This window comes from Heliangelus exortis, chromosome 29 (assembly GCF_036169615.1).
Source record: "Heliangelus exortis chromosome 29, bHelExo1.hap1, whole genome shotgun sequence".
NCBI lineage: Eukaryota > Metazoa > Chordata > Aves > Apodiformes > Trochilidae > Heliangelus > Heliangelus exortis.
Window position 1 is genome coordinate 3,931,778 of NC_092450.1, and position 16,381 is coordinate 3,948,158.

The 16,381-nt window shown below is 44.2% G+C and overlaps 2 protein-coding genes and 1 long non-coding RNA gene across 4 annotated transcripts in view; 2 read left to right on the forward strand and 1 right to left on the reverse strand.

Moving 5' to 3' along the window:
- Nucleotides 1–16,381, reverse strand: part of LOC139788603 (uncharacterized) — a 126,855-nt gene that overhangs the window by 45,774 nt on the left and 64,700 nt on the right. The gene's annotated exons all lie outside the window — the stretch shown is intronic.
- Nucleotides 3,768–8,649, forward strand: LOC139788563 (keratin, type I cytoskeletal 13-like). The gene is made up of 8 exons (XM_071728627.1): nucleotides 3,768–4,579; nucleotides 4,961–5,043; nucleotides 5,465–5,621; nucleotides 5,758–5,919; nucleotides 6,259–6,384; nucleotides 6,616–6,842; nucleotides 7,574–7,950; nucleotides 8,321–8,649. The coding sequence occupies exons 1-8, from the start codon at nucleotides 3,827–3,829 to the stop codon at nucleotides 8,344–8,346; spliced, it is 1,911 nt and encodes a 636-aa protein (XP_071584728.1). The 5' UTR covers nucleotides 3,768–3,826; the 3' UTR covers nucleotides 8,347–8,649.
- On the forward strand, nucleotides 10,937–14,598 carry LOC139788580 (keratin, type I cytoskeletal 16-like). Its single transcript, XM_071728654.1, has 8 exons — nucleotides 10,937–11,476; nucleotides 12,234–12,316; nucleotides 12,506–12,662; nucleotides 12,776–12,937; nucleotides 13,267–13,392; nucleotides 13,491–13,717; nucleotides 13,865–13,953; nucleotides 14,354–14,598. Exons 1-7 carry the CDS (start codon nucleotides 11,042–11,044, stop codon nucleotides 13,923–13,925), a joined length of 1,251 nt encoding a protein of 416 aa, XP_071584755.1. The 5' UTR covers nucleotides 10,937–11,041; the 3' UTR covers nucleotides 13,926–13,953; nucleotides 14,354–14,598.

Below are 16,381 nucleotides of genomic sequence, written 5' to 3' on the forward strand. Positions count from 1 at the left end.
TGCTTAAATTGCCACGTTAGACTCACGAACAGAATTAATTAAAATTTTCTGAGCAATTATGATAAATAATAGGCTATTATTATCTCTACTTTTACTACTCAGCATTGATCATACTGCCTTCATCCTTAACTAAAATCTGTTCTTTCCTAACAAGGTGTTCCTACAATGTTCCTCACATATAATGAGTTTGTATCTATAATATAAATAAGACTAATAATCAAGTTTATTTGCTACAGTTCACAATATGTGACAAAATAAACACAAACCACCAGTAAACTCAAAAAATCACCTGCCTAATCATAGCATTAGTGCTCACTGCAGACAAAAATAAGACTGGATTCAGATGGTTTCTTACCATACTCTGGAATAAAGCACCAGTTTAAGTATTATTTCCTTTTTTCATTTTGTATCTAGAAAATCTGCATCCAGGTTATGACTAGCATTTGCTTAATGAGGAAAAATGAACAATTACATACTTGTAATAGCAACAATGATTTTTAAAAATTATGTGGAGGAGCAGAGCTAGAAACCCAAAACTATTGGAAAGCAGGAGTAAAGATACAAATATTGTAGTGTCAGGAGTCAAAGCTTAGGGAATGCTTAATGTAGGACTCCAGCAATATCAAGAGTAGTGAGGAGAACCTTACACTTTTTATTTGCATGTATTTTGTTAGGCATTAATCAGCATAATAAGCTTTAATTTTATGAGCACAAAATGTTGCAATTTGGATACTTATCTGGTGTTCCTGTTAGTGCTCTGAGGAGAAAATGGTGGTACGTGTTGGAACAGGACCTTCAGACCAACCTTAGGCAAAAATAAATGTGTACACACACTCCTATGTGTTTGGCTTCAGTACTCCCAGAGCAATTCATTTGTCCATTTGAAAGCAGAGATGCAATTTCAAAATTGCCTGTGCATAAATTCCCCTGATCTCTCTTTTGTTTAACATTGTCAGCCCTCTTGATTCTCACATGCTGCATGGGCTCTGCTCATGGGCTACACAGAATTAGTACAGCAAAGTTTGTCATCTGACTGCACTGTTGGGAGGGAAGGAAGAAACCAGCAAATCTTCCTAGAGCCCACCTCAACATCCAAAAAGTTTGAAGTTTTTCTTTACTTTTATGAGGGCAGCACAGGTTGCTCAGGATGTCATTTGCTTCATGTGCTGGAGATCTTTGTGCTAATGGGTTTTCTATGGACAGACTCCTAAGTGAAAACAGATCCTCTTTCCTACAGAAATGTCTGGTAAGAGCAATGGAAAAAGGTTATAGAAAAGATTAAGAGAATAAAGTCTGACACTTCCCTGAGGCATCTCAATGGCGTTGGATTAAGGGGAAATGTTTTAATTTTTTGGTGCACAGACACAAGAGTGAAAATACATTTTCTCCAGGTCTGTTTGGAATGCAGCAGCACCAGCCTGTTGTAAAAGCCTCCTGGTTTTGATAAAATACACATCAGTGTGGGCTGCTCCCAGAGTTTGTCTTCTTTCTGATGCCAGGCAGTGACTTTGATAGGGATCTCAGCGGCCTGATTAAAAGGAAAACAATAACAGAGAGAGAGTGAAGGAATGTCAGCTGTGCTTGAAATGTGGCATGTGCTGAGCTTAACAAGAAGCTGGGCAGTGTCAAAACATCCAGATCCTCTGCAGGCTGCTGTAGCTGGAAATGTTCCTGCCCTGCTCTGCTTTCTGACAGCCACGCTGTACAGCACACAAGGACATTGGTATTTACACTGTGCCTCACACACAGGAAGGAGATGGGTAGAGATCCTAAAATTGCTGGTTTCTTTTAGGCAGTTCCTGAAATTAAGTACTTTACATTATCCAGATGATAAATAAGCAGAAAGCAGCAGAGAATGAAAAATTTTGAAAGTTCTTAAAATGAGCTCAGAAAGGGAAAACAACACTAAAAAGGAAAAACATTTTGCCTGTAGTAAACTGCATCTTTCAGCACCACCAACAGAACCTGCAGAAACCCAGAAACTGTGTTTATGCTGCTGAGGGGACAGTACCATCCTCCAGCTGTGAATCAAGGAGTAATTTCCACATCATCACGCTACTTGAAATCTTTCATCATCTTTGAGCTATTGAGTGTATCAAGTAGCAAGATAAAATCAGAGAGCTTTTGAAAGAGATTGCATAAGCAGCAATAAAGCAATGCTGGCAAAAGCACAGTGCAAAGGACAGGACAATGGATTCCATCAGAAAATGTTAAATAATCCTTAATTTCACACAGAAAGGCTGCAAATCAAGAGGCAGAAATGCAGTTTGTAGAAGAATCCTGTCCATGGAGACTGACAGAAGAGTGTAAAAGCCAGCAGCAAGAATCAACTTCCAAATCAAGGTGACCTTGATAAAAGCAAGGGCTGCACCAGGTTGCCATCTACCAGAGGCCTTTGTGACGATGCTGAGAAAAGAACAGCAGAGAAGGCAGTTCCTGTGATGAGCTTTTCTTTGTTCCCTGCACCTGAGGTTTAAGGGGAGATCACCAATTTTCACATAACCAAGCCAAGAGCAAGAAAGGCAATGAAAGATTCCAGCAACACAGAACAAAGCTCTCACTGGAAAACTGCAGACCTTCCTCCAAGCTGTGACATGCTGGGGTTCATCTACAGCAACACCACAAATGCTGATGGGTTTGCTCTTGTTTGCAGCTAAGTGGCAGGGACTGGCTGTCTGCACGAATCTCTACTGGATTAAAAAATAAGATGTAAATTTCTCATAAAAGCTCACAGCGTAAGAGTTGAGCTAAGTGGATGCTGAGGAAATGAGATTCTGCATTTGAACCAGAATATTTAGATTATATATAAAGATGAAGCTTTATATATGAGTGTATTTTTGTAGATGACAGTCATCTGGATCCAAGAGTCACCGTTGGCCCAAACTCAGACTCTAATTATGCAACAATTAACTTAATCTGCCTAGTATTTTGGATTAACAGCTCTCTAGTGAAAAAAAAACACAAAACAAAACAAAACAAAACAAAAAAGAAAAAAACCCACAAAAACCCACAACCAACCAACCAAACAAAAAAACCCACAGTATTTTCAGTTTCTTTTATTTCTAGAGCTTGACTATTTAGTGGGCTGTCCTATTTCTTCACAAAGGAAGGATTTTAATTTTGGAGTAAGAACCTTACTACATTGCTTGAAATAGACTTCTCATATAAATAAATCTGTTCTCTAAGTGATGGCAGGGACAAACAGGCTGGACAATCTGAAAAGACAAGACATACAGTCCTACTAATAAACCTTTTGTACTATTATGTACAGTGAGAAAAAGAACAGAAGCAGTGTAGATTTTAAATGCACAAAATATGAAAGAGTAAAAGAGAACAAGTCTGACAGTAGCAGCTACACAAATCTTAGCAAAGAAAGTAGATTCATAATTGATCAGTAAAATGCAAAGTGCAGCATGAGAGATCTGGGAATCACAGCCTTTGCTTTAGGGAAGAACTGTGGAAAGAGCTTTCTCCATGGCAAGGCAGGTCCAGGCTGCTTGAGGCAAAAACCCATCTCTTCCAGAAGAAGCTAAATGAAAAGAATGGCACCCAAAAGAAATTAAATGTTCCATCTTAAACAACCACCACAAAGGCAGCAATGGGCTAGATTGCCTGAGATATTGGCACAAAAATATTGTTCAGCAAATTATTCTTGGCACAAACAACAAGGTTGGTAAATGCCCTGGGAGAAGGAAACACCCTGATGGTGACACCCACTGTCAGAAGTATAAATAGAGAGAGCTGCGGATGAAAATTTACAGTCCTGAATCTTATCAGGCTGTGCACTTAGCTTTGGGATTGTGGTTAACCTCTGATTGCTGTCACTATGAGCTGTGGCACTAAGTCTTCATCTAGTACCACTAGAATCAGCAGTGGTGGTGGTGGTGGTGGCGGTGGTGGTGGAGGGGGTAGCAGCTGTGGAATACGGAGGTCTGGTGGATACTCCTCAATGTCCAGTAGAAAATACACCTCTTCTGGAGGAAGTGGAGGCTTTTCTGGCAGGAGCTTTGGTGGTGGCATTTCCAGGAGCAGCTATGGAGGGGGCTTTAGCAGTGGCAGCTGTGGCAGGATTAGCCGTGGTAGCTACGGAGGCAGAATGAGTGGTGGGAGTTATGGAGGAGGAATGAGTGGTGGGAGTTATGGAGGAGGAATGAGCTGTGGAAGTATGGGAGGGGGATTTTCATCAGGTGGAGGTGGTTTTGGAGGAATGGGAGGGGGTTATGGATGCGGCATGGGTGGAGGTGGTTTTGGCAGTGGTGGATACAGTGGAGGTGGATTTAGTGGCTTTGGGAGTAGCGGTGGCTTTGGTGGTGGCAGCTTTAGTGGTGGTGGATATGGTGGAGGTAGTTTTGGTGGATCAGGGTTTGGTGAAGATGGTGGCTTGCTCTCCACAAATGAAAAGCTGACCATGCAGAACCTTAATGATCGCCTGGCTTCTTACTTGGATAAAGTACGACACTTGGAGGAGGAAAATTCTCAACTTGAGCACCTTATCAGGGAGTGGTACAAAAACCAAGGACCCACTGGTACCAAGGACTACAGCCAATATTACAGAACGATTGAAGAGCTGCAAAACCAGGTATGACATAATCTGCCTGACTTTGAACAGTCCCACTAGAATGGCACTTTCCTCCTGCAGCACATTTGGGGTGATACATTCCCTCCTGTGCTGCAGGCAGCAAACTGGAGTGGTGACAAAGGCTGAGAAACTTCTCTCTGCTGCGGGCAATGTGGGTGTTGTGGTTACAGGTGACACTGGTGCAGTGGTAGATCTTGTGCACCCACTATGGGCCCTGTCCAGTGCTCCTTCTGTGCTGTGCTCTTGCTTGTCTGTCCCTCTCTCTCTTGATATTACCAACAAGCTCTTCTGAAATGTATCTGCACAGGGATTTCCTCCCTCTACCTGCATGTCAGACTGCAAGGACAACTGACCAAATAACACCTGTCCTCTCCCTTTCAGATTGTTGGTGCAAATGTGGACCTTAACAAGATCCTTCTTGACATTGACAACACCAGGATGACTGTGGATGACTTCAGACTGAAGTGAGTCCCCCCTGCCTGTCTCACCCCTCTGTGCCTCCCTTCACCCTCCCTGAGTTGGTGTTGCCAGTTATCTTTGTAGGCACCGTAGCTCTGGTGATAGAATCCATCACTGGGAAAATCATTCTGTTAAGTCTTTCATTATTATTTTTCTCCTCATGCCTTCTCTGAATGATGCCATTTAAAGTACTACATTTGAAATTTCTCCACTATGGCAAGTAGATTTATAATGTATAAATCATATAAATCTCATAATATTAAGGAGAAGTTCTACTAAAGTAAAACAAATCTATTAGGTCTAAAGAGAATTAGGTCTCTTCTTTTAAAAATTAAGCAATGGGATTAAAGACCAAAGATGTTCTGATGGGAACTGTTCATAATCCAGATAACAAACAAAGGTCTGTTGTTCTTGTCTGTTGTTCAGGTATGAAACTGAATACACTCTCCACCAGAGTGTGGCAAGTGATATTAATGGATTACGTCCACTTCTGGATCAACTGACTCTAGCCAGATCTGACTTGGAGACACAGTTTGAATCCCTTAAAGAGGAACTGATCTATCTCAGGAAGAACCATGAAGAGGTAAGTTTCTCCAGACTTTAAAATAATAACTATTGAAAACTCAACCCTGAGAATTTCCTATGGATTTCTTTCACTAAGAAGATCTAGCCAGATCTTGGTTACTGGCTTTGATTATTCACATTGATTTTTTTTTCAGGAAATGAAAGGACTGCAAACACAATCTGGTGGTGACGTCAGTGTGGAGGTCAATGCTACCCCTGGTATTAATTTGATGGAAAAAATAAATGAAATGCGTTGTGAATATGAGCGGCTCATTGAGAACAACCGGAAGGAGGTGGAAAGCTGGTATGAAACCAAGGTAAAGCACAGGTTTTTTCATCACTAAATCTTCTACTAGAAACTGGACCTATTTACATGTGGCAAAGGAAAGGCAGCTTACCAAGTATTATTTAAGGGACTCAACTTTAAAAGACTTTAAGCAGTCTACTGAAAGAGGTCAGTTCTAGAGGTTTAAGGTTCACGGTAAAGCCTGGAGAATCTGTGTTCCAGCAGCAAGTGAGTGGCAAGTGGGAAACACAGTCAGTCTGCATTACAGCTCTTCTCATTATCTCTAATTCCTTTTTCAGTGCTTTTATGATAACCGCACAATGCTTTCTTAATATCCACAATGACTCAGTTTTGTATGGGAATTTTTCAGATGGAAGAAGTTAATCAACAAGTCCACTCAAGTGGCCAGGAAATACAATCAAGCAACCAACAAATCTCTGAGCTGAGACGTGAATATCAAAGCCTGGAAATCGAGCTGCAGTCCCAAATCAGCATGGTAAGTACAGGTGTCTGCCTCTGCTTCACCTGTCACACAGGCTGTAGGTGTCAATACAAAAAAAGAATGGATACACCTGGAATGTACCCCAGCTGTAGAGAGCAGGGTACTGGATTACTTCTCTGCAAAGATATGCTTTTCTCTGGTTTGTGAAGACCTCCAGTTTCCTCACCAAAATTAGTTAAACTTGCCCCATTCCCATAAACACTGGGTTTTGTTTTCAACTTGCAGATCGACTCTTTGCAATCCAACCTGGAAGACACGGAACGCCGCTACGGTTTGCAGCTGCAGCAGATCCAGGCCATGATCAACCCCCTGGAGGAGGAGCTGGCCAGCATCCGCTGTGAGATGGAGGGTCAGAACCAGGAGTACAAGATGCTCCTGGGCATCAAGACCCGTCTGGAGCAGGAGATTGCTCAGTACCGGGCTCTGCTGGAGGAAGGGCAGCAAGACCTTGTGTAAGTAACAGCACAGTGAGACACCTGGGATTGCTACATTAGTCACAAAGGCAGGAAATGTAAAGTCTTGATTTGTACCAAATCAGATTTGGTACTGAAGTGGGGCAAATTCAGCTGTACTGACTGATTGCCTCCCAGGTTTGAAGTACAACACATTCCTGGGAAAACCTGTTCAGTACATAAATCAGATGAGAAGCTATGAACCACTGATTTGGGGCTGGACAGGGATCCCACACAGAGATCCCTGCCTTTCCCCTGCTTCCAGAAAAGACCAGGAACTGAAAAGCCAGAAATCACCTTGGAAATGACCATGAGCAGAAAAATTACCTTAGTTTTGTAAGCCTTCATAGAAGTCTCAGTGTGCAGTTCTCTGAAAGTTGAAGCTACATTGGTTTCACCTGTGCCCTGAGCCTGCTTCTGCTTCTACCTGGCACTTGGGAGATCAGCTAAAGCTTCATGTTCTGCCTTTCCAACTTGGAGCACAGTGACACTGTACACTGATAAAGCAGCCAGAATGTGGGAAAAGCAAAAAACGCTTGTATTCAAGCTGAAATTGAAAAGGAGACTGATTTTTGGCACTGTATCAGCTCTCCTGCTGATTTGTACTAGGTTCTAAAAAGCAGCAGAGACGTGAGAAGTGGAGGCAGCCCCGCAGCATCTGTACATACATTTCCTTCTGAGGTCAAAAGAATGAATTTGATTAACTTTTTCTCCTTTCTCTTTCTTTGCAGAATGCCATCGGGAGGCATGGGAGGAGGCATGGGAGGAGGCATGGGAGGTGGTAGAATAGGAGGTGGTGGCCATTCTGGAGGAGGAAGAGGAGGAGGAGGAGGTGGCATGAGCTGTGGATTCGGAGGCGTCAGCATTTCCTCCGGTGGTGGCGGCAGCGGGATGGGAGGAGGAATGGGAGGAGGAGGAATAGGAGGAGGAATGGGAGGAGGAATGGGAGGAGGAAGCAGCGGAGGAGGAATGGGAGGGGGAAGTGGTGGTGGATGCAGTAGCATTGGAGGAGGAGGAGGAGGAAGGACTTCAGGAGGCATCAGCAGTTCCCACTCCTACTCTTCGTCTTCCCAGTCTCAGTCCTGCAGGAGCGGTGGTGAAAGCCAAGGTGAGAGCTGCTGTACAGACACACTGCTCCCTCCGCCCCATCCTTACTAATTTATACCTTGCATCAACCTCCTCTGCTGGAGCTAAACAGTACCAAGCATAAACTACAATGGCTGGAAGGTGTTAGATTTATTTTTCTTATAAATGTTTTCCTATTTGAGTGCAAAGGATCAGCTCAATTTCTCGTCAGTTTTGTGGGTGACATCTCCCAACAGTGTCCTTAAACCCCCAACTGTTTTTTTCACCTCATTCTTTTGGAATGGTTTTGGTCACCTATCACATAATCAAGTTTCTTCTCTGCCATAGTACTGGTGCCTCAGAGATTCAGTGCCAGTACTGAAGAAATTAATGTTTGCTTTATTTCTGAACAGGGTATGGGAGAAAATCTTTTGACTAAGGATTGAGGACCCTATCCTGCAAGACCTTTCAAACAGAAATTGGCCAAATTCCTCCACGTTCCCCATGCTCCCAAGGAAAGACAAGAGGCTCTTAACAGTTTCTCAATGCTGCTGACACCATCGACCCAAAAGGGCTCTTCAGAGCTCCCAGCTGGCCCCCTGCCCCCTGCCCTGCATGCTACACCCTTCTGCCCGGAACCCTTTGTGGCTTTGACCATTGGTACTTGAACTACTTGCTTCTTATTCAGGTTGTTCTGTATCAGGAAAATGTCACTAATAAACTTCATTTCTGTCTCATGCAATCAGGATCCTGTGTGTGAATATTTTTCCATTCTGTAGGTGTAAACACTTAAAAAGAAAACACAAAGCCATGGCAACAAGTACCCCCAGATAGAAAAGTTGAAGATATGTCACAATAGTTGATAATGAAATTTTAGAGTTAAGGCACAACTTCTGAGCAGTCAGGGCAGATCAGAATCTTCTTGGAGCATCCTGGGCTGTGCCTTTGTTTTTAATAAAGTGCCAGATGCTCTTGTGAAGCTGAGCTCTAGGACTCAATAGCAGTTGAATATCAGCCCAGAGCAGACTGCAGAACCTCAGCACTAGATGGAACTCTTGTAGAGTTGGCACCAGTTGAGAGTCCACTCAGGCCTGACATGAAGAAATAGCAATGACTTCAGACTGTGATTTCAATTTGTGATTCACAAAAAGATAACTGAAATTTAGCAGTTTAAGCTAGAAATGCACAAACGTGAGATCTCTAAGTTGTTTGGAAGTGACTGGCAGTACCAACAAGGACTTGTCCTTCGGCAGCTAAATTCAGGCTCTGGGATTCAGCACATTTGTATCTTACTTCATATTAAGCATCTAAAGACTTCTACAGACAGCAAAGAACATTCTAATGGCAGCTACCCACACCCCTCCCCTTCCAATTCAACATTTTGCTGATAAGCCTTTCTATATCATTCTTAGAATAAAATAAGAAAAGGAGATGTACAAAAGCCTACTGTAAATCTATTTAGAAGACCCCAAAAGAGAAGAGTCTCCAGGAACATGGCTTCAGCAGGGTGAAGCTGTGCCACACTCAGGTAGGTGTCTGCTGGTTCCCAGAGGCAGGTTAGGAGCAGGAATCCCACTGCTCCCAGTGCCAGGGGGGTGGGAGTGTAGGCTCAGTGGGGTTCAGGGCAGCTGAAGGGCAGCAGCCCCCCTGCTGGGAGCAGAGCAGAGCCAGGAGCTGCCCCTGCCCCAGAGCTTCTTACATCCCCAGGGCACACACAGCCACTGTCTGTGGGAGCACAATCCTGCTCCCTCCTATGGGGACCCACATGAGTAAGGTGACTCAGTCCCTTCTCACTCCTCGTTTGTTAATTTTAATGGGTTTGGTTCTTCCGTAACACGGAATCCCTCCCTAAACCACTTCCAGGTTGAATTCATCCTCTCTCACTGTGGATAAGCTGATTTTGAGGTGGAAATTCACAGCAGGTGCCCCCAGCTCCTTGTGCTTCCCTTGTAGCAGCCAATTGACTCCTCTGTAGGAACTGGAAACCCGAGAGTTTGTTTCTGTACAAGGCTTTTCTCAGTTTCATAGTTGATTAGTAAAGATGGAAAAAGCAACTCATTGAACTTCCCATATTGCACAGGCAGTGGAAAAAAATACACACTTGTTTCTTACTCTTTTTTGTGTTGCAAGATACTCTCTCACTCTTGGCAAAGAGACTGTACCAACTCCAGATAATGATTATAATATTTCAGATCTAATCTTTGGCACTGCACATTTTCACCAAGGTTATTTTTTACTGCTTTATATAATTCAGGGACATAGTCTGAGAAATATATATTTTAAAATATGATTATGAGAATATGAAACATCAAATATTTCCCTTCCAAATTTCCTTTGAGTCATTCAGCTAAAATAAAATTAATAGCTGTTTGATAGGAAAATATCTAATATGTTTTCCCCTGTGGATGTCACACAGTTTTGTTCAACAACAAAAAGTACAGCAGTCAGCACCCTGTACTTTCAGAAGAAGTTAAATAGCAGCAGTTAAATCCTCACTATAAGCAGTGGCAAAAGAGAAAAATTCAGTGTCACATTCTGTCTGTAACAGACATGGGAATGCTGTTTAAAAAACTGGTAACTTCTTTCAGTAAGCTAAAGTAGATTTCTAAATAGCAGGTGTAAATTTCAAATAAATTAATGCTTGAAGAGTCCCTCAGAGACTGCTGGTCTCACAAATCATTGTCTGGGATCAAAGGACGAAGACAAAAGCTGAAATATTGACTTTCACCAAATAGAAGGCTGAAGGAGACAGACAGGCAAGGTGGAGCCTTTATTAACACCTGTTCCTAGTGATATGCAGTGAGATTAATAGAAGCCATGAGATTCTCTGTTATCTTACAATATATCTAACAAAGAGCCACCTACATAAAATTACAGTGTGTGAATCAACACAGACATACCTGAAGGGAATGGTAATGCCTTTTTCTTACCTCAAATGAAATTCCCCTTAGCACATCACTTTCTGTATGAGCTTTAAGGCTGGCAAACTTCATGGGAAGTTGGATGTCTCACAGGTGACACCCACCCAACAGGGTATAAATAGCCTGTGCAGGACACAGGCTGCACTTGGAGTTCCTGGATCAAGCTGTGCAGTGGGCTTTGAATTTGGGGCTGAAAATCCGATTGCTTCCACCATGAGCTGCAGCATCAAGAGAACATCTAGTACCTCTTACAGGAGTGGTGGTGGTGGTGGTGGCAGTGGCAGGAGTTCCTCTGCCTCCTGCAGGAGATATGCCTCCTCTGTGGCAGGTGGTGGCAGCTATGGCGGGGGAGCTTGTGGCATTGGCTACGGAGGGGGCATGAGCTCTGTCAGTCTCGCTGGGGGCTTTGGGGGTCTCTTTGCAGGAGGCTTATGTGCTGGGGGGGATGGCCTTCTGAATGGCAATGAGAAGGTCACCATGCAGAACCTCAACGACCGCCTGGCTGCTTACCTGGACAAAGTGCGGATGCTGGAGGAAGAAAACACTCAGCTGGAGCAGAGCATCCGGGAGTGGTACCGCAAACAGGCACCCACTGACTCCAAGGACTACAGCTCCTACTACCAGACCATCGAACAGCTCCAGAACCAGGTAGGAGAGCCCCAACTAGCACAGCTCCATCTCCCATGCATTATTCCCACCTGTGAGAACTTCCCAAGCCCTCTGGCACTGCCTCTCAGGGCTGGCAGGGAGCTACTGGACAGCTTTGCTGGGGGTACTGCAGGCAGAAACCTGATGTGCTGGGCCTCCCACCTCTTGGGTAATCAAAGCCCTACACCACCCCACAAGTGAAAGGGATGTGCTTTAGGGACACAGCCGGAGGCATCTAGAAGAACTCCACCAGTCCCAGACATGCTGGTGCACATAACTGAAATTCCACGTTGTCCAGGTGGCTCCAAACCCAGCTTGTGTGGTTTCCATTCCTTTGCTCCCACCCGGTTCAGCTGGATGGAGACAAAGCCAAAGCACCTGGGCTGCAAGATCTGAACTCCCTTTTGTCTCTGTGCACTCCTCCAGCTGGAAGGACCAAGGCCTTCCCTTACAATCAGTATCAAGAAAATGAAAACGTCGTGAAGAAAAAATTGCAGGATAAGGGCTGAAGACATCCCTCAGGACCCACGGAGAACTTTCTCTGACTTGATAAAAAAGAAGCATCCACTAGGGACGGGTGATCTGTGACAGCCCAAGCTTCCCTGAAAAGCAAATCTGGAGTGTTAGCACATAGTCCCTGCAGTACTGCAGGAAACAATTCCATGAGCCACAGCAAAGCCCTACCAAAACTTTGGGTCTTGTTTCTTCTTGTCAGGGGTGTCTGAAGACAGACTCCTCTCCAACTTCTCTTTTACAGATAATTTCTGCCACAGTGGACAACAACAGGTTGCTCCTGGACATCGATAACAGCAAGATGACTGCTGATGACTTCCGAATGAAGTGAGTACCTCCCTGGGAACATAGCATGCCTTTCACATCTTCCCCATAATCACAGGAGACAGGGCACCTCTTCCCAAACTCTTACTGAGGCTTCATGAGTTACTGGGATACTGACCCAGGAAAGACGTGTGCTATTGGCTGACATCGCTTCATTCCCCCACTTCTCTGTCTTTCTTGTCTGTGGTGAAGGTATGAGAACGAGCTGGTCATCCGTCAGACTGTGGAGGCTGACATTAATGGCTTGAGAAATCTCCTGGATGACTTAACTCTAGTTAGATCTTCACTGGAATCAGAGCTGGAGACCTTGAAGGATGAGCTGATTGCTCTGAAGAGAAACCATGAGGAGGTACGATGGCCTAGGCACAGTCCTTTGATTCTCCAGAGTTCTGTATCAAATCAGTTCAGGCTTTCACAGAAGATAACTTGTGCTCCCTGTTTCTCTCTTTGAACTCTCTGCAGGAACTCAGACAGCTGCAGTCTCAAACTGGTGGTGATGTGAGCGTGGAGGTCAATGCTGCCCCTGGAGTAGATTTGACAAAGATACTGAACGACCTGAGAAGTGAATATGAGCAGATCATTGAGAAGAACCGCAGAGAGGTTGAGCAGTGGTATGAAGTCAAGGTATGTAGTAATGTCCCAAGTGGAGTCTCCTCTGTGGAAAAGCCCAGGCAGCCTGGCCCTGGCCAGGCAGTGCCCTCAGCTAAGCACAGGAGGCTGCTCTCCCAAACCTCACTGCTGGGCAAAGACTGCAGTGGCAGAGGGGCATCAGGCCAGGGCTGAGGCACTAAGGAGGGTGAAAAATCAGGAGCTACAGAGCAATGACCAAGCTGTCCTCCAGAAGGACAGCAGGAGAGGGCCAGGCTCCCTGAATGTCTCAGTTCTCACTCAGCAAATCTGCTCCCCACTGGATGCCTCACTCAGGAAATGTGTCTGGGGTTTGTCTCCTGCAGATTGAAGAAGTCAATCGCCAGGTCACCACGAGCAGCCAGGACATGGAGACGAGCAGCCACCAGCTCACTGAACTGAAACGTGAAATGCAGAACCTGGAGATCGAGCTGCAGACACAGCTCAGCACGGTACGTGGGGCAGCGTGGCCAAGGGCCCAATGGGAAACTCCTGCATGAGGCAGGAAGGGGAGAGCTCTGGCCCTAAACTCCTTCTTTGGCACTTCCAGAAATCCTCTCTGGAGGATTCCATGGCAGAAACGGATTCCCGCTATGGCTGCCTGCTGCAACAAATCCAAGGGCAGATTAATGCTGTGGAGGAGGAGCTGGCCAGCATCCGCTGTGAGATGGAGGGTCAGAACCAGGAGTACCAGATGCTCCTGGGCATCAAGACCCGTCTGGAGCAGGAGATTGCTCAGTACCGGGCTCTGCTGCAGGAGGGACAGCAAGACCTTGCGTATGTATCCCATATTATAGCGAGTTAAGAGAAAGAAATCCTTGTGTATCTAATTTCTAAGAGAAACTTCTTATCCGTGGAGCTACATCTTTTTTGACTGAATATCCAGTGGTTAACAAAAATTTTTGTGGATTACTCTTTTTACAGTGCCTCTCAAGCAGCTTTCCAGGGTGGAAAATCCTCCCATGCATACTCCTCTGCTTCCTAATCTCATCCGCAGTGTGGTTCCATGACAGGTAAGACAATACTTTTTAATGAAATATTTATACGTGGGTAACACCTACCCTAATGACTACAGTATATTTTGTCAGAAGAAAGCTTTGTATTTTGGGCTGGGCAAGATTCCCGGGAGTAGCCCAGGAGTGAGAAAATATAATTGTCATGGAGGAATTGGGGGTTAATATATAGTAAGTCCCGCCCTTCTCTCTCCTTAATATAAACCACAAATTAAAGCTGTAGAGTCTGGGATATGCTTTTTTGCTTATTGAAATAAAAAAATACATAGTTCTGAGAGAGTGCCTAGAGGATTGCTGAGCTTGGAGCCTCTGAGTTCTCCCACTGCCTGGGACAAAACTCTGTTCTGCAGCAAAGATCAGACTTTCCCCTCAGGCAATGTTTTGCTCTGTCTTTACACAGACAGGGGCGTGTGACACTGGCACCCTGGACTGTCACCCACTGAGCCCAGCACTCCTGCAGCAGGGCTGATGCCTCTGGAGCCCTCTGGAAGCAGAACCTGGGCACCTGCCCTTCGCCTCGCCCGCCACTCTGTCACGCTTGGCTTACTCAGCTTCTCCTTAGCAACTGCTTCTTTGTTTCAGGGCTTCAGTTCTGCTGTTAGCACTGCCTTTAATAAAACTTTACTTCTGCAATGCACCTAAAAACGTTGTGTCTGAGAAATTTAATTTAACAAACTTTGAACAGGTAACTGTTCAAACTAAGCAAATACAGGGGTTTCTTTGAAGATAAAATGTGCAATAAAATTGGAGATGAGAGGACAATTCTAAATGAGAACAGCTATTCTATACAAGTTTTGCTTTCTGAAGAAACCAGTGAAGCCCATTTTCAATCTCTAACTGTGTGCATCAGAGGTACAAAACTCCCCAGACTTCATTCAGTTACAAGTGCCTGTTGTTACCTTTCCCACCTATCAAACCTGGTCTCTCGTATTTGCTGTTTCATTTAGGACTGAGAGTATTGTTCTGTTAGGACAATGAAATGAAAGGTTTTCTCATAAACAGCTTACAAGGGTATTATTTGAGTTAATCATGTGGCTTAGCTCTGCCATCCCAGTATTGTAGCTGCTGCCTGCAGTAAACACGCACTAAGTGGAGGCAACTTCTACTCGTGTTGAAAAACTGTGTTTGCAGACTGACTTTTTCCAGTCTTGCATCAGGAATTCGTATGACAAAAAGCACTTCTCCAAAGAAAAACAAGCTTATTTTGGGTTTTAACAGTATAGAAAGTGACCTGAAGCAAATGCAAACATGACTTTCCTCTCCAAAGGCTGGCAGAAATCTTTTATGTGTACCTAACACAGCCAAAACTTCAGCAGACATCTTTGATACAGGACTGTGGAAACCTTAAGTACAGTTACTGCACATATATAAGTGCTGAAAGGTTACTTTGCTTCCTTCTAAACTTCCAGAAGCAAAGTATCAGAAGGATCAAAAATATAACCTTCCATGTCCAGAGAACTCAAGAGGCACCAGAGCTGCAGTAACCCTTTCCCCCTTTCTGAAATAAGAGTTTGTGTAAGGGCTTTGTGAAGTTTATTATTCCAGCAGATAGAGAGAAAGCAAATGGGAAAGGATTGCTATACTGGAAGAGCTCAATTTCTCCTGGGAATTACTTTTAAGCTTTTCCTTTTCCAGTGGTAGGAAGGACTATTGAATAACGACTTAGACTGTAAAATTAAAGTAGCTCACATTTAACAGGATGTTCTGTAGGTCTACACAAGTGCAAGGTGTAAGGGTCCATCCCAGGGAGTCACATAAGAGAAAAATAAGAATAAAATCTGGGGCTCGGAAAATTGTTCACCTGTGAGCCAGCTGCTGAAACATCCAGTGAGTGATGCTGCAGGGTGATGAGGAATGCACAGATGGAGCTCCTGATGAAACCCAGGGGAGCAGCACTCTTCTCACCAAGACCCCAGTTGATTCATTTGTTGTAGAGCAATTAATTTCCAGTAATTGTTTCTCAGGTTGTTCTCTCCCTCTTGTGTGACTAAGGATATATATCCAGTAACACCATCACAGCTTCTGTGAAACCCACTGACTACTTTGGGTTCCTTTGCCAATTCAGAGTATCTGTTTGTGGTTCTACATCCAGTTTCTCCAGTCAGTAAACAGCACTTGGAAAGGCTTCACAACACTGTTAACTGCAAACAAACATTTCTGATTTACAGATGTTCACAAGCTGCATTATGAGCCAAAAGCCTTCCAGGGGAAGATATGATTTCAAAGATCTCATAGTCTCTTCAAATGGCTGAGGAGCCTCTGTCCCCTCTACAACAGAAAATGTCTGACCTTTTTCTGTCATTGCAAGAGTTTTCACCCTACCTAAGAGTTACAGCAGTCAGCACAGCAAATCAGCTGTTTAAAAAAAAAAAGAAGTGAGGGACACTCTGTCCAGTGAAAAGGTATCTGTTAAGGTATCTGAAAAGGT